The sequence below is a fragment of the Cryptomeria japonica genome, chromosome 4 (assembly GCF_030272615.1).
Source record: "Cryptomeria japonica chromosome 4, Sugi_1.0, whole genome shotgun sequence".
NCBI classification, from domain to species: domain Eukaryota; kingdom Viridiplantae; phylum Streptophyta; class Pinopsida; order Cupressales; family Cupressaceae; genus Cryptomeria; species Cryptomeria japonica.
In genome coordinates this window covers 173,258,143-173,283,053 of record NC_081408.1, presented here as the reverse complement: position 1 = coordinate 173,283,053, position 24,911 = coordinate 173,258,143, and the positions used below count along the sequence as shown (strand labels likewise).

The following is a 24,911-nucleotide window of genomic DNA, read 5'->3' as shown; positions in this document are numbered from 1 at the left end:
TTGAAAGTGTTTTTTTTTCTTAAATAGAGGAGATTAATTATTTCAATTGCATCACAAAGTAGAAATTGAAACTAAACTAGAAAATGCTTTTATTTCCATGTGTTTGAGTGAAGAGAAAATCATGGTTTTCTGTTGCGAAACTTAAGAAAGAAGAATGAGAAGTGTTACAATTCCTGGAGATTAACTTGCATGCACATCTCTAGTGGAAGAAATGTAGGGAGAAAAGGAGTATTAACCTCAATGGTTTTTAGTCTAAATGGGAAGAAAAAAGAAAGAGGAATATTTGGAGAAAAGGATTTTAGGAGCAAAAGGAGGCTCCTAAAATTCCAAGGGGATCACGTGAGCTCGATGACCTGCAGGACAAACCCAAGGGGATTTACATTGTGTGGTATACCGGGTAAGGTTCTAGACCATTCTGAAATTTATTTGCTTCAACACTATCTTCAAATTATAAATCCCGTTAATGTCAATGGTTGGTGCTTGTCTCTGTCAATTGAGTTCACTCAAATCTGTAACAAATCGTTAATGTCTATGGAAGTTAGAATGGACCATAATTCGATCCCTAGTCCTAAGGATCACTTATCTAACGAATTTAGTTTTTCTGCTATGTTATTTATTTTGATGTCTCTATCTTATAATAATGTATTCATGCTATGTATACGATTTTTAGCCACCACTTCTTAGAGATCCTTTAAAACCATTAGTTATCATGGGAAATTTTATCCATATAGTCAGATTATCGTCCTTTCATTTAGCCCCATGTTTGTGTGCATATCGATTGCTTAATATGAGCTCCAAATTTCTATTAGATTCTCATCCTTTCATTTAGAAAACCCGTAACTTCAAAAGGGCAAAGGCCTATGTCTTACAATAAGTAAATTTATTTCTTCCTTAGGAATACATGGAATGTCCTTTAGCTGGAGTTTTATTTTAACTGTTTAGGGAAAAAGTTAATTAAACTTTTGGTGGGGATGTATGTTTGAAAGTTTTGAGGAAAAATTTGAAAGTAAGCTATTTTAAAAATTGTCTAAAAGTTGTTGATCTAATTAATTACTTCTTTTGTAAGAATGCATGGATATATTATGACTTTAATTGTTTATTTTATTTTAAGTTGGGAGTGAATTAATAAATTAATGACATTTGATATGATTTATTCATGTTAGTTTTCTTTTTATTTTAAATAATTTTACGTTTGATTTTGAAAGGGGATTTTTATAAATTAAATTATATTACAGATAATAGTTGAAATAGTATAAACAAAAGGGATTGAATTGAGAATAGAAAAGGGTTAATCCAAACTAGGTACCAAAAGGGGTAGATTTGATTTATTCAATTTGATTTTTAATTTTTTAATATTTTTTTAAAGTTTTAGGATAGAAAAGATGTAAATTATGGGCGGGTGTGGAATATGAGGAAACATGGGAGGGTAAACTTCGACACTTGGTTTATCTACCAGTAGTCAGTAAAAAATTTGGCCAAAGTAATTACAACAATTTACTATTGTTGTTTTCTTCTTACCTCCTGCCATATCATGAATATAGGACTATATTGTCATATGTGATACGTAAGTTAGATGTATTCATGTTACATCAAGATCCCATCCGACTTGCCGGCTCTAGTTTGCTAGGGGCCTCATGCAAGGCTCGAGAGATCATTGCACCAGGGAAGCAAATGCTTTGTGGTTGAGGCTTACGAGAGACATCTTTACATGTATCTTATGATTATTGTTGTTATGCTATTGTAATTGACCATTGGTCATTTTATATTGTATATGTAATAATTTTCTTTGATATCCATGGTCATGAAAAAATTGAGTAATTATGTATTTTGTAAATTATGGAAATTTGAGTTCTTTACAAAAAGTCAATTATTTTAATTAAAAAGAAAACTAACTTAACCTAAAGGTTTGTGTTCTACAAATACTAGATAACATTTGTAAGACTATTATAGTTCATCTTTCCCACTCCAATAATAAGATGTAACTCTAACACACTTGGGACAAGATTGTATTGTGTGGTGTAGTTCAAACCATGAATCCAAATAGTAAGATGCATAACTCTCACAAATATGTCATAAGTTTGTGGTCTAAAATTATTAATTATATTTTACAAGATTAGTGCCATTAGTCTATTACCTTTCTTAGCACTTACTAGTCAATAACTACAAAGAAAAAGGGGAAAAAGAAATTTCAAAACATATCATTCCATAAATAACAAAATAGCCCTAAATTCAACAATGAAGCATATCTATTTTTAAGACCAGAATTACGTGCATACTTACAATCACACAACCTAATACAAAAAGAGATTTGTCTTGCTCATCCACAATATATTTTCTTTAGTGGATTTATATTACTTAGAATCAGTTTTTGATGGAAATTACATCCATGATTGCTACAATGTCTCATGTCAAAACTCACCACCTAATCATGTATCAAGACTTGTAAATAATTAATGACAATTAGAACACACTTTTGATGTCATATTATTTTTTAATAAAGTATTTATAAATTCAACTATAGACCTCTAGTCAAATTTATAGGGCATTCTATATAAATTACAATCAGTGTACTGATTACATCTCCTTTCGATGCAAACACTGGAAGTTAAGTTGACAACTCCATATGAAAGAAGCAGAACGATATGGGGACATTTCTATTAATGCATAATAATTTCAATTATACCTTTATTGATTTATAACTATAAAACTTTCTTCCTTCAAATATTTTTGTAGCACCTATAAAACCTTGCTCATTTCCATAATGATTAAGTTTTGCAATTTTTGAGAGAAGAAAGAATACCATTAGGAACCCAACACAATATCATAAGAGTCTAAAACTAGGTTCAATCACATCTATGGTACACAAGATGAGCTATGACTATCAAACATGTTGTAGATCTACCTATTTGTAGGTCAAATTTATAATAGACTAAAATGTCATTTTTAGCTAAATTTTAAATATATGCATTATTCAAACATTTAAAAAAATATATTTTGAAATTACTGATTTTATAATTTTTTTCATTCTAATATTTTAAGAGATTTTATTTTGAAACTAATGATCACATGATTTTTTTATTTATATTAATTATATAATTTATAAATATTTTTAATTATCAATATTAAAATTAAAATATCACAAACAATTATATAATTAAATAGCTATTTTGTAAATTCAACCTTCTCCATCATAATTGAAATTTCAAAACCTAAAAATAGTTTTTACTTAAAACTATAAAAAAATAGTTAGCAATTCCATAAGACCTCTTATCTTAAAAAAGAGTTACAATAAGATCTTATGGAGGGCTTTGAGATATATTTTCATAGAGCCCGAGGTCCCATGAATAAAAAAAATTATGTTTTCCAATCTTTTTCTTGAAAAAAGCCTCTACTTTTTAGGACTACATATTCAGGGGGTGCAATTTGGTGGGGATAGAAATTGCCCCACAAGCTTAGGAATTTTTTTGTCGCTTGTCAATTAATTAATATTTTAGATTTCCCTCGAAAAAAAAAAGACAGACATTAATTTATTAATTAATTTTTTATTTGTAATATTATTTTTGAGATTACCACCAGCTGCCAGCTGAACTGTAATCATGAAACCATCAATTTTAAAATGTTCCTAAAATAATGTCAGCAGCTTCTCCATTTTTTGAAAACATCCCTCGATAGGAGCTTCCGGAAAATTTTATATTGGTAGACTCAAATTAATATGACTGGAATCCTCTTCTCAAATATGCCGCCGTTTCCTGCGGAAGTGCCGTGCTTAGTACGTTAAAAAGTCCCCCTCAAACATAGTCCTGTTTCAATATTCTGTTATTTCGTCTTTCGCATCGCAGCATGAACCCTGTTTTAAGTATTTGTTCTCAACAATCGAAAACCAGTCAAAATTATCAATCTCACATGTGAAGCCCACCAGCAGAAATTGTTCTGATATTTTATTATCAGCATTATCGCACTGTAATCTGATTAAAAATTCTCAAGCGGTTATGATTATTATTTGTCTATTAAGGTGGAAAATTAGAATAATGCAGCTGTTGCTTCCCTCAAATCCTTAGCTTGCTCAGCAAGAAATCGATCCATTAAAGACATTCTAAGTGCACATCCCCTGTGTTAAGGCCGTTTGCTCTTTGAGATTTTTCAATATGGTGCCCTCCATGTTGAAGAAAATGAAGGTTAAAAGTCATCGTCAAGCTCAGGCAATGGTCTTCATCCTCATCTTGGGAGTTGCTCGCCTGCTTCTGGAATATGCCAGGCTTCCCGGGAGCTCACCTTCTGTGGGCAAAATGAGGATCACATATGAGCCTATGTTGGCAGGGACCTCCGATCGTTTTTCAGAAGTTAAGGAGCACTGTACTATTGTTGCAAGTGAAGCATCTTCATATCCGCTTGATGGAAGTTGGTGGTTTCCAAGCGAACTATCTCTTCGATTTTCTGGAGAATGGGAGCAGAAGGGATCTGTGCCTCTTTTGTCTTTACATTCCGGAAAGGACGACAACATTTTCAAAGTGGCTTCTTTATTACTAATTACCCACAGCTCAGATTTCCAGGCTGAACGCAAAACCAAAGTTGCGAATCTCACCGCATCTCTATGCTTGCACATATCCAATAGTAAGACCTGGATAGACTCTGAAAATCAGCCGGGCATAACTGATCTTTGCATATACTTCCAAGGAATCTATGCAGAAACAAATAGCGGAGAACAGAAGCTGTGTATGTTGGGTCGAGCGAAGATGGCCCTGCGGGATAGTAATGTTTCTGTTCGCTCGGAATGGTCTGGGCCTTCTTTGGTTGAAGATGATAAAATTCTACTTCACCTGCAGATTCCGCCTTGCAATGGGCTAACCGGTGGAAAGATTGTTGGGCGATTGGCAAGCTTCCATGTTTCAGATCATCCCATGTTCTTTGATCCTGTCGATGTTAACTTCCCATTGGATTACTCGCCGCCCTACAAATTCATTACAGACAGCATGGTGGAAAGTGCCTGCAGTGCAGAGGTTCATGAAAATAAGTTCACAGATCTGGAATTGTACAAGGGGAAAACTCAATGCTGCGAATTAATAAGGTCAATATTGGAGTATTGGACTTTGGAGGGAATACCAAATTGGCAATGCAAGGGCCCAGTAGAGTATTGTAACAGGGTTGGTCCTTTCTCCAATCAAGAGGGCTTCAGCAACTGCGGGATTATTATTCGAAGTTTTCAATGCTTTGAATTCGATGAAAATTCAGATATCAATATCAGTGCAACTATTGGTGTTGTGCCTGAAGTAGACAACACCGGGAGATCTGGATTAGAATCAGTCCGAGAGGACCAAAACACAATGTGGATCCAAGGAAAATGGAGAAAAGCATCCCCAGGTAAGATTTGTATGGTGGGATGCTTTGCATCTACCCCTACCCCTACTTGTGATTTTCTAGTCTGTCTCTACATTCCAAAATCTCTTTCACTCAAGCAGCGCAATATGGTAGTGGGTTTTATATCTAGCATTCATAGGGACTCCAAGGCCTTTTATCCTCTTTCCTTTGAGCACCCAATACAGCCTCGTATATCTCTGCCTTATGGTCTCTACGATGAAATGTCATACCATTACGCCAAGAATAATATTGCAGAGTCTGTCTTGGAGAGAAAAAATTCAAAGAGTCTGGGTAATCTGATACGGTGGCATCTATTCAAGTATCCCTGGAAGGAAATAGGACAATCGAGGGATAGGTTATATGTCTTGGGTAGAGACCTTTCAGTGCATTCAACCATCGCTTCGAGCGGAGTAAACTCAAATACTATGATGAATTTGGATATCATAGCTATGGACAAGTTTGTGGGGATGGATTTATCAGATACATCACATGGTTTTAACTATGCACGAGAATCGTGCCCCTTGAAGCAAGAGCAAATCTCTCAAGAGGAAAGCCCGTTTCTCAAAGTGGCAGCACAGCTCAAATTGGACGGATTTTTTCCTACATTGTTTAAGCTATCCATCGAGGGTGTGTACGATCCGCAAGGAGGCCAGATGAGTCTTGTAGGCTGCCGGGATATTCGGGATCAGAGAGAAATTCTTCACAGCAATACCAGTATAGATGTAGAAGATGGTCTGGATTGTCAAATTGAACTAAAATTACAATACCCACCAACTAATTTCAAGCTTTTGATAGATAGGTCTGTCAAAGTGTCAATCAGGAGCAACAGAACAGAGAGCGATCCGCTCTATTTCAAGCCAGTGCAGTTCCATACAGGACAAATTTTGTACATTGGAGAGACAGCAGAAGCTATTCCTCGCAGAATTTTGGAGCCAGTGCTCAACATTTTGTCTCTCTGCCTTGCAACTGCCTGTATAGCGAGTCAATTGGAGTATGTTCTGCACAATGCACAAGCAGCTGCATACATTTCACTCTTGATGGTGGGCACCCAAGCTCTGGGTTTCGGTATTTCTCTCACAACTGGGATAGATCACTTCTATTTTGCAAGCTCAGATTCTTCTTCCAAAGAGGGACATTATACCTGTTCAATGGAAGAAAACCTTTCTTCGCTGTTTGATGTCCTAATCAATGCCATGCTATTGATTGCATTTACCTTCACAGTAAGACTTTTCTATACAGTTTGGCAATCTCGTCTTCGTCTCAGCAAAGTACCAAGCGAAAAATGGGTGCTTCTCTGGTGCGGAGTTATGTACGCCATTGGTTTTGTCATCGAGATTTGTATTGGCATTTCTAAACCCTACTGTAATACTGTAACCCGATTCGGCGGTAGAGCCCATGTGAAGATGGATTGGAAGGAGATTGTTAGGCCATATGTGGGATTGTTTCAGGACTTTTTTTTGCTTCCTCAAGTTTTGTGGATTTCTGAATGGAAATATAACGGTGAACCTGTGAGGAAATTTTATTACCTTGGGATCACTACTCTGTGCCTCCTTCCTCAGATATATTGTTATTTGTACAATCCCCATTCCCAGCATGAAAATGTAAGATTTGGCTCGATTTCCGCCGTGGTTTTTGCGGCCATCGTTTACCTCCGCCAAACTGGATCGAAAGACAAATGGCTTAGGAAGTAAATGTAATGTAATAATCATGAATAATGGGTAATGAATATAACTATTGATGTATTTGAAGCTGATTTTATTTTGAATATTCAATTTCTTTTTTGTCGTACACACAAGCACTTCTAATTAGTTTGATGAATGATGGTCAATGAAAATATCTAGGGGAAAGGACCCAGTAGTTGAGCATGTTCCAATTGTTGTGAGGGTTGTTGATATCTTTTGTTCCAAAAATTGAACAAATAAAACCTATTGTTTGAAACAAAAAATATCAATTTTTGTTAGGAAATGTACCAACAGTTGTTAGGAAATGTACCAATAGTTGTTAAGAAATGTACTAATATTGTAAAAAGTAACCAATCAGGGGATGCCACATCGGCTGCACAACTATTGGGGTCTCTAATGCACGCCTATTGGTCTCACTTTTTTTTGGGGCTGTTTTGGACACCTTGGCAAAAAGCATGCTGATGTGGCATCATATTTGATGATGTGGCCCTGAAACCTTAGTTATAAGCAGGGGACTTGCCAAGTAAGCTGCTGTAAAAAAATCGGAGTGATTCGAAATTTCTAAGTAGGATTTTGAGAAGCGTGAAGTTAGGGTGCACGACTACTGGGTCCTTTCCCCTATTAATTTTTCAAGCACTTTTAATTAATTGGCCGATGGTTTTTATGCATTTGAATTTTAGTTCTATTACTAGTGCTTAATAGAGTTACATTGTCATTCTATGTTAATGAGCACTTCTTCAAATGCACCTTCTTATATAACACTATTGCAAATAATATAATACCTCTACAACTACACTTTGGTTTTTTATTTATTCATTGTTACAAAGAATACATTCATACGATCTTTAGTTCTCAAATTATATTTAAGTGTTCTTATGTGTTTTTAGACACCTAGGGTGACTATAATAAAAGGTGAAAACTGAACAGTCACTTATAAAGCTATATAATGATAAGTTTCATCAAATGTATTCTAGGTGATCATGTCTTAATTATAGGATGACACTCAAAGACTACATTTTGTAGGGTGTTTATCTAAAATCTCTTATTTTACTCCTTAAATTATTGAAGGATAAATTTTTTAATGGAAAATGTTATTCCAAATGTAATTTATAAATTTTTCATATATAATAATGTGACTAAAGAAAATTAAGGTATGAAAAATGTAAGAAGAATATTGGTATGTATTCATTATTGTTGTAGGTGTTTATTAGGAAGTAAGGTCTTGCAATTATGTAGTAAAAAGATGTGTACACCTAACTTGGCAAATAAAATATATAGTACAATTAAATTAAATTAAATTATAAAATATAGTAGGGATTTTATTAAATTGGAAGAGTAGATTAATAGTATATGATATAGTGTATTTATATAATATGTCGTTTCATTAGCCTTCTATTATATGTTGACAAGAATCATGTTCATGCATGGTACACTTTTTATGTGGCAAGGGTCATGCTAGATGTAAATCTTATTTTATTATAGTTGGTGAGCATAATCACGTGATTTAGGTTGAATTCTATGTTGTTTATGTTATATTGTGTACTAGCCATGTTTACGTGATGAAAAATATAAAATAAATCTAGGAATTGTTAATGATGTGGAAAAGTGCAAATTTATATTTTTTATGATAGCAACCATCTTTTACTCAACTTTCCTAAGGCTATTAGAAATTATGCTCGTAGTAATTTACAAAAAATAAATAATACCAAAATCCTTTATCTATGTATAATGTATTTTGGTGTATAATTGGTTTTTCAAGGGGCATGTTGTGACATTTAAGGCCTCAAATTTGAGTTGTCAAGTAGAAGTGTATGATGAACAAAAACATTCATGGACTATTTTCCTTTATAGATTAATGGTCTTCAATACACTTCATGTGTAGATGAATAAATTATGTGATGTATTCAATATGAAAAAATAATAGCAAAATTTACCATTGTGTGTTTGTATCTTGATCACTTCACCATTTCTTGTAAAGTGGCATCTTCTTTACCAAGGGGCCTTAGTGTAGAGAGTTGAACTAGTGTAACATGAGGTAGAAATTAATGAAATGTATTCCTAATTATCATAACTTAGTAATACATGTTACCTTTGATTGAATGTATATGTTAAGATAAAAGTCTTTTAGAAATCTTAGGATTCAATGAATATTTAAGGTAGTTATACTTTAATCGAGGAAGAAAGGAGGGTTTAGAGTATATTACCATTGTAGCAATCTAAAATATGATCCTTACTATGCATGCTTGTAGATATTTAGGGGAGCTCACCCATTGTAGTTTATTTTTGAAAGGAGAGGGTGTAAATTAACCAATACATATTTGTTAATACATTTTGGTGTTTGTATGTAGTAGATTGAACACAGAGCAATGCATATAGCTAATTGAAGATATAGGTTATTGTTTCTAGTTGAAGTAGCTTGATGGTGAAAATTTCTAAAGTTTTCATTGTGAAATATTGTGTTGAGATCTTCTGAGAAGTAATTCAATATGGTTTTTATTTGACTTGACATGATTTTTTTGTGGTCTAATTGAGATATTTGTCCTCAAAGTGATGTTGTGAAGTATTAATGAAATTATTATCTCAATGAAAGCCTATCAACTCTAATGTGTATATTGATGATACATTTTTTAAGAAAAAACTATAAATGGAACCTTTTGTAAAGATGTATATGGCGACTGATCAAATGCTCCTTGTGCAGTTTGAGATGGATATGCTAATTTATATATTTAATTAATTTAAGATTTCATTTTTATTTCTAACATATTATGATTTTTTCCTTTAGTGAAAGTGCACAAGAAAAAATATGAACAAGTAGTATGATATTTTTTTAGTTGAGAACTACTAGAACCTAGTCTTCTAACCCATTTTGAGGCTAAGTTTTTCATGTGAGAATTAGTCTAAATTTGTATACTTTCATAAGAAATATCCATCTTATAATGTTAATTTATTTATATTATACATATATGTGAATTACCATTTTTCCCAAGGCCCTAAATGTCTAGGACGTCTCTTCTATGTGGGTTAATAGTGATGGATATGAACTTCTCAATACATAGGTCATTGATGGCTAAAATTGTCATTCCTTGTAGTGAGAATGACAAATTACCTCATAATAAATATTCAAACTTCTTAGGATAAAAGTCAAGGTATAGTAGTATAGTGTTGCACATCCAAGCCATCGTGCATTAGAGAGATGGTAAATATCGAACCCCTAAACTCTAGAGCATGTTGTAGTAGTTGGATTTGTTGAAGATGAAATTGAATCATCACAAGTAGGTCATTATTTTGATCTCAAGAGAATAAAAATCATTGTGATCATAAAGACAAGTTGGGGAAAATGACATCTTAATAAAATGCCTTAAAACTAATATATGTCTTGTTAGGAATTGTATGTAGAAAATATGAATCATATGTAGATAAATATTAAACAAACGAATGAAAAACACATAAATAATAACAGGGAAGAGACAATTTTTAACGTGGTTCACCCAAAATTGGGCTACATCCACCAAATAGAGAGTCTAATATTATTATCCAGCAAATCATATAGATTTCCCTTGCAACTCAATACCGTTGCAAAAATTCTACAAAATTCTCTACAAAAAAAACCCAACCCTTAGCCTTTTATCAAGACTTATATCCATTACAAAATTAGGGTTAGAACATGTTAGCTAGTAGAAAAATAACACTTGATGCCTTTATGAAATAATAAAATTTGGTGGAGCTTTCGAGGCACTACCCTCGAAAACCCCTGCAAGAGTGTTGTCCCGAAAACCCTTCCCTATACCACGATAGGAAGTGTGTCAGGGGCATTTCTTCTAGAACCAGCAAGGGGAATTTCCCCTTGACCCCATATTGGGTTGCTAGCCCCTAGCCCCTATCTAATAATTAGGAGATGAATTGTGCTGATAAAAGGGAAAATTTAACCTTTAAGTTTGATTAGGATCCATATAACAACATGTCTTTGATCATCTAGATGACATGATATCTATCCATCTAGGTCTAGAAAAAATATTAGTGGGAAAAATGAGGAAGTCTTTTTTTAACTGTCCTAAGGATCAATAACACTAACTAACTTATCTCTTAAAACAAAAGTTAAAGAGCCTTTAAAATGTATCAAGGATGTAAGGTCTTGACCACACATAGATTTTATAATTGTTAAGGAGATTTTATTTAAACAAGGGGCCTATCAGGAATTTTCCAAAGAGGTCATATAGCTAGGAAAATGCATTTCAAGGGATGAGAATAATTATAATTAAAACCTAGAGCTTAATTAATTTGAAATATAATTTAAAATGTTAAAAGAAAATACAAAAGGAAAATAAAATAAAGAAAGAGAGGAAGGGATAAAAAGTAACCCTATAATATATAAAATAGTCAAATATCTTATCAACATTATAGCAAATAGATGATTACAAATGTAAATCTATTGTCTCTCTTAGCTCAACATACGATATAAACTCTTCAAATATTAAGAAAAAACTATTTATTTCATGAATATATATGTACATGAAAATAATAAATGAGACCATTCAAGTAAATTACCTATGTAGATGACAATTTGTGAATTCATGACTAGACCATTGAAGTAAATTACCTATGTAGATGACAATTTGTGAATTCATGACTAAATACTCATTAAGATTAATTAATATGTTTAGAAATAATATAATAGGGATTATAATAAACAATCATCGTATTTCATAGTGGGCAATAATTAGAAAACCTATTTCTAAATATATACTAGAGTTTAAAAAATGTATTTACAAATAAAGTTAACATAATGATACATTGATTGCATTTATAGATAAATTAAATATAAATTAAATGGATACTCCAATACAAGTACTCTTCTATAACACTTAAACTAAAAAATCCTATGCTAGATATTGTTGGAATCCAAGAACACTGAGGGGAGGGGGGGTGAATCAATTTTCTACCGGTAAATGAATTTCTGAACTTATTATTGATCAACCAGTTAACAAAATAATAAATTAAAGTGCATAAACCAAACAACACATAAAGGATCAATACCATAACACCAATATTTTTATGTGGAAAACCTTGTAAAGGGAAAAACCATGGTGGGCCTGATATGCACAATATCTATATACTTGATGAAGGTATACAAATATTACATAAAGGGGATTTCACATGCAATCAGGCTTACTTCCTAGACCTCATTGCTTAAGCAGAAGTCTCACTATCTTAGACAACATTACATAATGATTTCATATAGAAATGAACCTATATAATACATCTGACCATGCAGGATAAATTCTGATTTAATCTCTAACAACCTCCTCTAAACATGTTATTCTGATACTTTGTTCTACTACTGGTTGGGATTGGACACATGTAACTGTGCACAAATGTAATCACCCACACACCAATTCGCATATCATTAATCTCTAACTGATTCACATCACAAATTGTATAACCACTTACATGAAATCCATAACTAAAATGATCTCTCTTAAATACCCTTCTAACTTGTTTATCATGTTAGCCTCAAGATGAAAAATAAACTTGTCGACTTCCGGATCATGAAGTATGTTATGTATTATCCTGATGATAATATCTGATGTCTTCCTACAAGGTTCCTCCAATATCACAAATGATTTTACCGAGGGCCAATAATATCTTAACCGGGTCCTAAATATAAGTTACCCGTACTAAGACTAACTGGTTAACAAGTGTAAAGAAAAGCGTGTATACTGGTTGGTTCAATCAAAGCCAACTGATAAAGCAATACTTCTAGATGAGAAATATCAACACCTATAGGTTATTTTCCATCAATGACAACCCAAAATGCAATTTACCTTATAAGGTGACTACCGAATGAGTGTCAACTGCTAACAATCTCCCCTTTGGCATTGATAGTAACAGTCATGAGAAATATGATATAACCTTTAAGTCTGCTCCCCAAAACCTATACATCCATGCAACTATATACATTTGTACACTCCCTTGTGATATACATTCATTTTCACTATACTCCTCCCCTTTGACATCAATGACAAAATGGGGTGCCCACCAAAAATGTTGTACACATATATACATATAGGTTTCTATACAAACTTCAAAATGTCGGGATATAAAATCTTCAAGAATGAAAAGTAAGAGTTCCAACCTTGCTTAAGAGAATCAATAATGGAGGTGAATCCATTCAAGAGACTGGCATAATATTTTATAACCTGAGATTCAGTGGGATCCTCTTGCTACATATTAGATATACAATTTGTTTTATGACATAGCAGGTTATCTAGCCCCAGACCAATGAAATTCCAGGGCTCTATTGCTTGCCTTATTATGATGTCCCTTTCCTTTTCTAACCTAAAAATCTGATCCATGACTGCTAAAATCGGACCTTCAACCGAACTTGTTAAATTTGCTGCCAGAATATAAGAATTTAAAATTTGAAACAAATGATCTTTACAATCCAAAATTTGCTTGTCTATAGAAGCTCTGAGCTTTGAAAAAATTAGAAAAGTCTTATATACCCTTCCTCCTTCTGCTAATGTTGCATCAATGGATTGTAAACATGTTTGAATTTTAGCTTTCTCTGATTCAACCATTTGGAAAAATGTATGTTTCCTTTCCTCAACAAATTAATCATTTGCCTCAGCTAAAAAAAGCTTAACCAAAGAATTGTATTGTTTAGGAATGTATTCAATTACCTCCTGCAATTTAATGGATGAGCTTGCACTCTCCTTTGCTTGGAATTATGATACATGTTGGTTCAAAAATTTTAAATTATTTTGTTTTAATTCTCTATCCTCAGACTCCTCTTGTGCCAATTCCTGAGTTGCTTGAGCCTGAAGTGTTGCAGTGGCCAAAAATTTATTTGCTAGAGACATCAAATGATAAGGCCTATTAAAACTAATAGTAAATTCTAGTAATTTTCCTTTATCTTATGACAGTGATGTGTCGATTTCCAAGTTCTAGAATGGAAAACCAGTTATCTTTTTTCCTGGGTCTACCAGTGACTTATATCATGAAGAATTCTCCTCGTGTGCACCAGTGGCTTGGCCACTTGGTGCCTCACTCTATTTAGGTGCCTCCTTTGAAAATTTATCCTCAATTTCTATATCCTTTACAATATCTTCCTCTACATCTTGTATATTGGTTACTAGAGGATTTTGTGTATCCTCAACTTAAGAATTGGACTCATTAGCTGATTGAGCAGTAACCGGTGGATTGGTATCCACATTCTGCTCATCAAAATTTTTCGATCCCTTAGGTAATTGAATTTTTTGTGATTAAATAAAATTTCAACTTAACTCATAACCAAGACATAAGAATTCTGACTCATATATCAATTGTCTCCTTCTCGTTTTCTTCAGTTTTTTTTAACATCAAGTTATTAATTAGGTGTTTGGGATTAAATTCTATTGAATTGATCTTATTAATCAAATTTGCAATCTCACGTGGATTTATTGATGGACAAAGGTTAACCAATTATGTTTCTTTTATTTGCCGGTCCAAGTTCTGACCATGTACTTTTCTAAACTTGAGTTTATCATACAATTCCTTGGGAAATTTTTTCTCCAATTCAATCAATGCCATATTAAAAGAATCAAGATATAAATTTTTTTTTGCTCTAATTGCTTCTTGTCCTTATCATAAAAATCATCATGCAATGTAGAAATATTATCCAAATTCCCATCATTAATAATTTGATCAATAATATCTCGAGCATCTAATTTCTTCTGCTTACTGGTTCTCCTTTTGGCATCTAGTTCAGATGGCTCATATGACTTAGAATTCCTTTTATGTACAATTGCGATTTTAGGAGTCTTCCAAGGAGGCTCCTTTTCAAGTTCCTTCTTCTATTCATCCTTCTTCTATCTAAAATCTCTATAAAAAATACCTTTTCTTCTTTGGAGCTTGCCAGATTTCTTCTTCTGATTATGTCTCCTCTGAAGAAATAGTCATGTATTGTCTAGCCAGTTTCTGCTTCCTCTTCATTGATTCCTTAGGCTTGGCTCTGGCAAGTTAGCTAGATGGTGCTTTCGATTTTTTTAGAGGATCAGTGTCGACCGGTACAAAATTGGGTGTAGCTTGTGCTACCTTCTTAGCCTCTCTTTCCTCTTTCCTCTTCTTCTTCTTCTCTTCCTTCGTCTGAGCCTCAAGGATTTTGACCTTTTTCTCTACCTCTACCCTGTCATGCCATTCACTGATTAGTTATTTAGCTGCAACCCTTGTCATCTTCTTTCTAATGGCGGGTACAACCTATTCTTGATGGACTTTTAGTCCCTTCTCTTGAGGAGTGCCAATTTTTTCTTCTTTCTCATTAACTGGAGCTTTTAGTAAATTTTATGCATAAGGATCCAGTGTGGCCTCATCCACTTCTTAGCCCATCAACATGATCAAGACTATTCTAGGTTGGACTACCTCAATCATATATTCATCTTTATTGACCGTAAAATAGATAGTATCCTTATATTTTTCTAAAATTTCCTTAGGAATTCCAACTCTATTTTTCATTTCCTCTTGGAAATTTTTAAAAAAGGCCAACATATTAGCCTTTTTTTGCTTATCACCATGCCGGTCTTGTATTTGTGAAATTTGGGATGCAACTTGTAAGGCCCACCGAAATACCCTAAAGAAACTAAATGAGAATATGCAAATGGAGATGATTTTTTTCTTAATTAACATCTAATAACAACTAATGCAACACATAACATCTCCATCTATTCATATTCATTAATTAATTAACCAATATGAACATACATCATTGCTCATTTCATCCAATAATGCAAGTGGAAATAACAAAATATCATTAATCTTTCCCTAGGGTACTTCAACAACATTACTTAATTTATTTCCACAATAACATACTACACACATAATAGGTATATTTCACCTTCATTACTACATCATATTCTAATTCTCTAACCATGAGATATGCAACCTACAACATTACTTATTCCTCATGATATGCATAATTTCCTTTCTACCAATGCATCTATATGAATCAATCATATTTACTAGATCCAATTAACATCTTCTAACATATTAACTTATTAATCTATGAATATTCCTCTTTCAAGATTATTGAACATTCTAACTAAATCATTCCATGAAATAATACATCTGATCCTTAATGCAAATCCATTCTATTCCAACTATAATCCACTTATCTCCATAATTCATAAGATCACATCTTTACAATAGTACAAATACAAATATTCCTTTATTCTAATTTCTAACTACAACTCATCTTACAAATATAAGTACATTGAATACATCATGAGCATAGCTCTTTCTACTACAAGAATCCATCTACTATATACAAAAAAATTATATTACATACATTCTATCTTATTCATTACATAAATCTGCTAAAAGGTACATCCATGGTACATCATGAAGAAGAATCCAAATCCACACAAGAAGAATCCAAAAGAACATCCCAATGGATAAAAAGCACCAAGGTCCCGACCATGTGGAACCAAAGGAACCACCCTTCATGCTAGGAGATGACACAAGTCCAAACACATACTCTAAGCCTAAGCTGACACCTTTAACCAAGGAGACTAACCACATAAGGACTCTCAAGGAAGAACTCACACAATACAACAAGAATGAACTCCCATAGGCATAAAACTCATCAAAAGATATATGCATCTAAAAAGAATAATCATAAATCTTAAAGGGGAAACACATGTAGGAGTGGAGTGTCATCACATACCATCCTAAAAACATAATAAAATGATAATGCAAGGCACTAGCCTAATGGACATGTGGAGCCATCTCAATCTATGAGAAACTCAGGGAGATTAGCTTACCATCTTCACGACCTTCTCATGGTCATCCTAAAACATCCTTCCTAGGACTAAATCATGAGGCACGAATCAATTTATCATCTTATTAATAATCTAATTACCCAACCCATCAACTATTAGGTTATCACTTATTTACAATCATGGAAAACTCTAATGTGTTGTGGTGGTCTAGACTTCATGCATCCTTACAAGGAACCTCATGCAAGCCTATCTCTCGTGACCTTGGTCATCACAAGGAAGCCCACTCCTCCTAGAATGGCTCGATAATTAATCACAAGAGGCTCTACCAATATAAATGCATTAAAGTAATACTCAATGCAGCCAAAAACTTCCACACATACTCTCTCAACATATGCAAGGCTACAACAACATCAATATAGAAAAATGAGCCTCTTGGCTAGCAATAAAAGAAGGCATACCAAGCCATCAAATGTTTCCATCAAATAAAATATAACATCACAGTAAGGCCTACTCACTTGCTAGTCCAAAACAACATGATAATCATCTCAAACATCCATGGCCTATCCACATAGAAGAGAGTCTAAAATATCCAAAATGGCCTAGAGAAGTAAAAATACTTAAACCATCAAAATTGATCAAACCCAAAACTGGAAAATATTAACAGACCTCAAATAAAGCCTCCACAACATAGACAGTTTAGCGCTTTTGTCCCATAGAATAGTCCTTCTGTAAAAAAGAGTAGCGCTTTGATTCTGTAGAACAACGCTTTCATTCCACAAAAGAGCACTTTCATTTCCAGTAATGCACATACATATCCTAAGATAGCACTTTGATACCCATATTCACGCTTATGGTGTGCAAAGCAACACATATACAACACAGAACTATGCTTCTACGTATTAAAACAATGCTTTTACAAAAACAACTTATTTACACAAAAATTTCAAGTAAAATAATAAATTCCAGACTGAACCAAAGGGCTCGAAAAATACATGAAAATAGATGCCTAGAAACAAGGAATACATAGGTATAAACAAAATAAATAAACATAGAATTTAAAAACCAAGATTAAATCAAATGTCTTCACAAGAGTTTTCACAGAACCAAGAATGACATACATAGGAAATACCAAATACATATTTTCCAGCAACTATGCAAAAATCCAAATAATATAAATTTTTCTTCCCAAATATTAATCTTCAATAGTAATAAAACTATAGAATAACTTAATGCTTCAACCCCAACCCAAAATATTTGTAGACACAATGCATACACAAAGAAACCATTAAAACCAAAATGAAAAGTGAAAGAACTCCAACCTTCAACCTGAAGTAATGGAATGAAGCTGAAGAAGAGCTCCCACAAGCCAAGCCACAAATCCAACCAAGTTCCAGCCAAAAACCAAGAGTGAAGAAATCCAAAACCAAGGAAGAAAGCTTGCTGGAAAAATTTCCAAAGAAGAGCCAACCCGAAAAACTGCATGGGAATGAAAATAAAAAGATAGAATAATCCAAAAACCCTAGCCTCAATCTCGGCCAATCAAACTATTCCATTTTGGAATATATTTTACCAACCCACCATATATTATAATTTAATCCCCCATTTTGAATTTAACCAATGAGAGTAAAGGGTAGGTAAAGTAAATATGAAATATACTTATCCAGCTAAGTGAGAATAATTTAGTTTTATTTAATTTAATGTGTTCATACACCCCACTTAGAAATAAAAGTCAAACTATTAAATAAACATAAGCTGTAAAATAAATAATCCAAATGGGGTTTAAAAATTAAATAAACCAAAAGCTAATAAAATAAATTAAAGAACCAAATAAATATAAGATATCAAAAAAATATTAAACCATAGAAAGTTAAATAAATAATTAAATAATCAAATACCATTAAAGATTAAATCACAAATTAAAATAAATATTAAACAACAATAAAGGTTATCAAATATTAAATAATCATAAAATCAGTAAAGGTTAATTATCAAATAAATATAAATACCAAATAATTAAATATTCAAAACTTATAAATCAAATTCATAAAATTAACATTAACAAATATAAAATAACACATCAAGAGCCACATAACCACTCTAATAAAATGAAGCAAATCAAATGGAATTAATCAAAATAACAATACAAAAAGACCAAGATTACTAACTAATAAGGTGAATTATGCCAAGACACTGACTACTCCAGGTGAACAACTTAGACCTAGAGTTTGTGAGGGGAACTCATGCTATCTCTGAACCACATAAGCCATTGGAACTAAAGACAAACTCAGACTTGTGAAGCCAGGTGGAGTCGATGTCTGGTACTTGCAAAATCTTGCAATGACAAAACGACAATACTACATATACATCTACATATATAGAACAAGCAAGTGATAGAGAATCATGACGACACATCCCACTCGCAATGAGTGATGTAGAATCATCTCTATCATGAAGACAGTCAAACAATAGTCAAACACATCTCATAAACATCTCAGCACATGTAACCATGAATTAGGATTAGCGTAATCAAAATCATTATCAAAACCATGATAAATCTAATCTATCAATAATTCATCATGTAATGAGCATATAGAATCCATCAAGTACACATATCATCAGATCACATGATCAAACATGATAGTACCAACATCCATATAGATAATCAAAATAGCATATGTCCAATAGTGTTTAACATCAATAATAAGTCACTAAAGCACATTAGTAATCATCATCTAAATCATCAAATATAGTCTAGATAAGTATATCAAGTATAATATAAAAGTCAATTCTAGTCAAAATAAGTCAAATCAAGGGTGGACACTACATCCTCCCCACTTTTCCCGGGCTTACTCCTAGAAGCCTGAGAAGAAATAGGGGTATAGCTCTCTCATCCATGATGCATCCATCCATGTAGCTAAAGAAGCATCAATCAGATCCCACTGGACCCTTACTTGCTCTACGCTCAAGCCTTTGAGGGACATCTCTTTGTGCTAAAGAATGCACTCGAGCTCCATAGAAACTTGTCTATTCTCGACCTTTAAAGCATTCCAATCCAACACATGTGAAAGATCAAGATGATATAACCTCAAAACCGAAACATGAAAGATGTCATGGATGCAGGACAAGCTAGGTGGCAAGGCAAGGCAATAAGCCACTGGACCAATCTACTCTAAAATCTTGAAAGGTCCAACAAATTGAGGCACCAACTTAGAGCCTTTTCCATAATGGATTAGACTCTTACGTGGGCGAACTCTTAGAAATACCCTATCACCAATAGAAAACTGCCTATCCACTCAATGAGCATCTACATATTTCTTCTGTCTATCCTGAGTGGCCAACAAATGCTCTATAATGTGAGCCACTTCCTCGTCCATATCCCAAAACATCTCTAATCCAATATGCACTTTATCCTCTAAACGGTCCCCACTCAAGGGCGTGTGACATGGTCTACCATATAATGCCTGATAAGGAGACATACCAATAGAGTTGTAGTAACCATAATTGTATGCAAAATCAACCAAATAGAGATAATCTTCCCAATGAGACTGTTGATCCATCACGTACAACCTCAACATATCCTCCAAAAGCTGATTCACCCTCTCTATTTGTCCATCTGTCTCGGGGTGATAAGTTGAACTAAAGTTCAAGTGCGTGCCTGAATCATGCTGAAGAGTTGTCCAAAATGGTGATGTGAACACTGAATCATGATATGATATGATCCGCTGAGGAATACCATGTAACCTCACAACTCCCTCCAAGGAAACCCGACCTACTATTGATGATATATACAAAGACCTGATCGGAGAAAAGTATGCTAATTTTGTTAATATGTCCACAGTGACCATAATAGTATCATGATGACATGAAGACATGGGTAATCAAACTATAAAATCTATAGATATAATATCCCATTTCCATCCTGGAACCAAATGTGACTGTAATAATCCTGCGGGATATTGATGCTCTACCTTCACTCGCTGACACTTCAAGCAATATGCCACAAAATATACAATATCTCTCCTCATACCAGACCAATTATATATCTATCTCAAATCTATGTGCATATTTTTGACACCTGGATGTGCTGAGTAAGATGCATGATGTGCCTTCGATAGGATCAAATGGTGTAACATAAATATGTCCCAAATGCCTAAGAAGTCCATCTCATTCCACTGAGTAACTTGCATATCTGCCCCCAAGAGCTCTACCTATGGAAAACTCTATGATTATCTTCTGATACCATACATCTAAAGGAAGGGCACTAAGAATACGGCTCCTCAAATCCACACTAAGAGACTATAGGAGTTGAGAAAATACAACACCACAAGAGCCCAAATGATCTCTGCAAGCTGAAAAACCTATTACAAGGAGAAGCAATGAAGCAAATCACAAAAGGAAAGAATACACAGAAAAAAAATGCTCCAAAAGATGAGAGCTCAATAATCTCCAAAATGTATTGTCAATAATAATCCTTCTTCATACAATGAAAAGAAAGAACTCAACCTTTAATAGGTCAAGAAACCCTAAAAGGCAAAACCTAGGTTTGCACATAATAATTAATTAAAATAATTAATTATATGCACCTAAAGTAAGTGTAAAAGAGATAAAGGGAACTTATATAATTAAACAAATATTGTTTAATTAATCAAGTAAATACTCTAATACTCTAACCCCCCCCTTAAGCTAGACTTAGGGAGAAGTTAAAACCTAGAACAACTACTAAAAGCAATAAAGATGGGTCCTGACAACAAGGCTTGATCAGGTACCCAAATACAATGAAATCTCTATGAACTAGAGAAATAGAGAAAACCACATGGGAACAAAACTCTACTCTAAAAAGAGATGGAAAAGAAAACCACTGAAGCATGAAGAACCTGCAAACTCTATCGAAAAATAACTACTGATCTGAGGAACCTCCACTGAAATAGAACATGACCAGGTAGAGAAGACTATAATCTGCATGAGTGCCCTCAAATGACACTACTCGAATCAGATGGAAAACAAGGCAAACACTGAACTCAAAGATACAGATGGCAAAAGAAACCAAAGCATGAAGAGCTAATCAATCGAACCATGGAAGCATTAGAACCGACAGGATAAACCTCCCCATAATGCAAAAGAGGGAGAGGGACAGGAACACTGAAAAGAACAACCAAGAAGAACTGCATGACAAAGAACCAAGAACATCAAAGGTGCTGAGAAAAGTACATGGTGTCGTGGAAGGAACACTAACTTGACACACATCATGAGGTGAATGTCATGGAAGGAACACTCACTGGACAAAGAAAGATAGCAAACAACAAGCAAACATCAACCACCTCATGGCACTTTATCAATAGTGCATGTACAACAAGGCACAAGATGTGCATGATCCCACGTAAACGATGCATGTTGGCACTTTATCTCAGTGTGTTTGCATAAATACAAGCTACAATGATAAGAATACTGGAAATATAAACGAGAACCAAAATAGCAACATCCTAACCAGAGAAGAGATCCCAGGACCAGAAACAACAAAGATATCCACTAGAGTGTTGAAAAGAAAAAAAATGAATAAAATATTCATGGAGAAGAATCTAGAAATAAAACCCATATATCTAGAAATTACACAGCACATGCTTTCCAAAAATATAAAGTTTTCAAAAAACAGAGGTCGATGCCATTCTATGGCTCCCGGAGTGCAAAAACTAGAACTCACTTTGACTAGAAAAACAATATAGCCAAACAGAAAAATTGGAAAAAATTACCAATATCATGAGGTCAGGCTCAGAACTAGCTTTCCGACGCCTATTTGTTTTCAAAAAAATGACTTTGTATGCCCAAGATATGGCCAAAAAACGAAATCCCCCCTAAAAGAGACAAAAGAAAGGAGGTCTGGTGGCTGTTCGGGTAGAGGTGGCCAGGGAGCAGCACTCCCGGTGGTGGCCTGGTGGTGCTTCGGTGGTAGGCTGTTGTTTTTGGTGGAGCCTGAGTGGCCGATAGGCTATGCAGTGGTTTTCAGTGGCAGGGTGGCTAGGCGGTGGAGGAGGTCGGGCCGGGCGGTGGCCGCTGGGGTGGCGATTCGTGGCGACGGAGGAGGCCGAGTAAGGCGGAGGCTGCTGGGGCGGCGGGCCATGGTGGCGGAGTTGCAAGGGGCTGCGACAGGTGGAGCAGGGCCAGGCGGTGGGGGTCGTGCTGCAAGTGGTGGCCGAGTGAGAGTAGGGCCACCGGGGGCCGGAGGGAGCCTGTCAGCGGAGAAGTTGGGGAGGCCACCGGAAGGGAGGAAGCCGACAATGGTAGGGCCGGGCCCGCATGGATGGTGATGGCACCATACCAATACCTATAGGGCCTACAAGAAGGTAGGGGCCCCACGGTACCCTGTGTACAGCGGGAGTCCCAAAAAAATTCATCCTGCATGCTGTAAAAAGGCAAAATATTTTTTTTCTCGAATTGCGTGCCAGGGTCATACGACCTGGATCTAGAGAAAAAATATTCCCAGAGGCTCAAGAACCAAAATAGGTCAAATTTTATATGACCATAGGGGTTTTTGGGCCTTCTAAGCACGATGGTGAGGTCCCTTTAGGCCCAAAGTGCTCAAAAAAAAGGTCAAACCTTGGGTACATAAAAAAATTCTTGAAACCCCAGATCTGCATCCAAAGAAAAAATTCTCAAAACAAGAATAGGTAGCTGCAATTCTGAAGCTCTGATACTATATAGGAGTTGAGAAAATACAACACCATAGGAGCCCAAATGATCTCTACAAGCTGAAAAACCTGTTACAAGAAGAAGCAATGAAGCAAATCACAGAAGGAAAGAATACACAGGAAAAAAAATGCTCCAAAAGATGAGAGCTCAATAATCTCCAAAATGTATTGTCAATAATAATCCTTCTTTATACAATGAAAAGAAAGAACTCAACATTTAATAGGTCAAGAAACCCTAAAAGGGAAAACTTAGGTTTGCACATAATAATTAATTAAAATAATTAATTATATGCACCTAAAGTTAGCTTAAGTGTAAAAGAGATAAACGGAACTTAAATAATTAAACAAATATTATTTAATTAATGAAGTAAATACCCAGATACTCTAACAGAGACATTACTGAAATCTCATGCCTCTCGTGACTTAATGCATCTCCTACCGCATTCTCCTTACCTTGGAAATATCTCACCTCAAAGTCATACTCACATAAGAACTCCATGCAACCCCTTTGCCTAGCATTCAAATTTGGTTGTGTGAAGATATACTACAAGCTGTGATGATCACTATGCATCTCAAATCTATGTCCACGAAGGAAGTGCATCCATCAAACCAAAGCATGTACCATTGTCGCTAACTTAAGATCATGGGTGGGATAATTCTTCTCATGATTATTAAGTTTCCGCAACTCATATGCAATCACAAGACCATCCTGCATCAACACTACTCCTAGGCCCTCAAAAGAAGCATCTGTGCACACCACAAAATTCCTTAAAGGATTTGGCACTGCTAAAATAGGTGCATTGGTCAAATGCTCCTTAAGGATCTGAAATGCTATCTCATACTATTCTATCCAAACAAACTTATTTCCTTTTCTCTGAAGAGAAGTGATAGGATGAGCTATCCTGGAGAAATTGTGAACATATTTGCCATAATATCCTGCTAAACCCATGAAACTACACACCTCTCCCACATTAGTGGGTGCTAGCCAATCGACAATTGCTTGAATCTATGAGGGATAAAATATGGTACCCTCTCCAAAGATCACATGACCAAGATACCTCACCTTTGTCTGGAAGAAATCATTCTTCGCCAAATTGGTGTATAGTTGATTGTTCCTAAGACAGTGCAAAACTTGCATCACATGTTCCTCATGCTCCTTAACTGATCTAGAATAAATTAAAATATCATCCAAAAATAATAATACAAAACTATCCAAATACAACTTGAATACACCATTCATCAAGCTCATGAAAACCAATGGTGAATTCATGAGACCAAAAGCTACCACTGTGAACTCATATTGACCACATCTAGTGTGAAAAGTTGTGCGATGAATGTCCACCTCTTGAATCCTCAACTGGTGATACCCAGACTTAAGGTCAATCTTAGAGAAGACCTTGGCATCCTTAATCTGGTTAAACAAATCATCTATCCGAGGC

The 24,911-nt window shown here is 34.6% G+C and overlaps 1 protein-coding gene across 1 annotated transcript; it reads left to right on the top strand.

The window, feature by feature from the left end:
- The first annotated feature begins 4,145 nt into the window (after positions 1 to 4,145).
- On the top strand, positions 4,146 to 23,091 carry LOC131040916 (uncharacterized). The gene is made up of 2 exons (XM_059218986.1): positions 4,146 to 7,042; positions 22,614 to 23,091. Exons 1-2 carry the CDS (start codon positions 4,146 to 4,148, stop codon positions 23,089 to 23,091), a joined length of 3,375 nt encoding a protein of 1,124 aa, XP_059074969.1.
- The last annotated feature ends 1,820 nt before the right edge of the window (positions 23,092 to 24,911 follow it).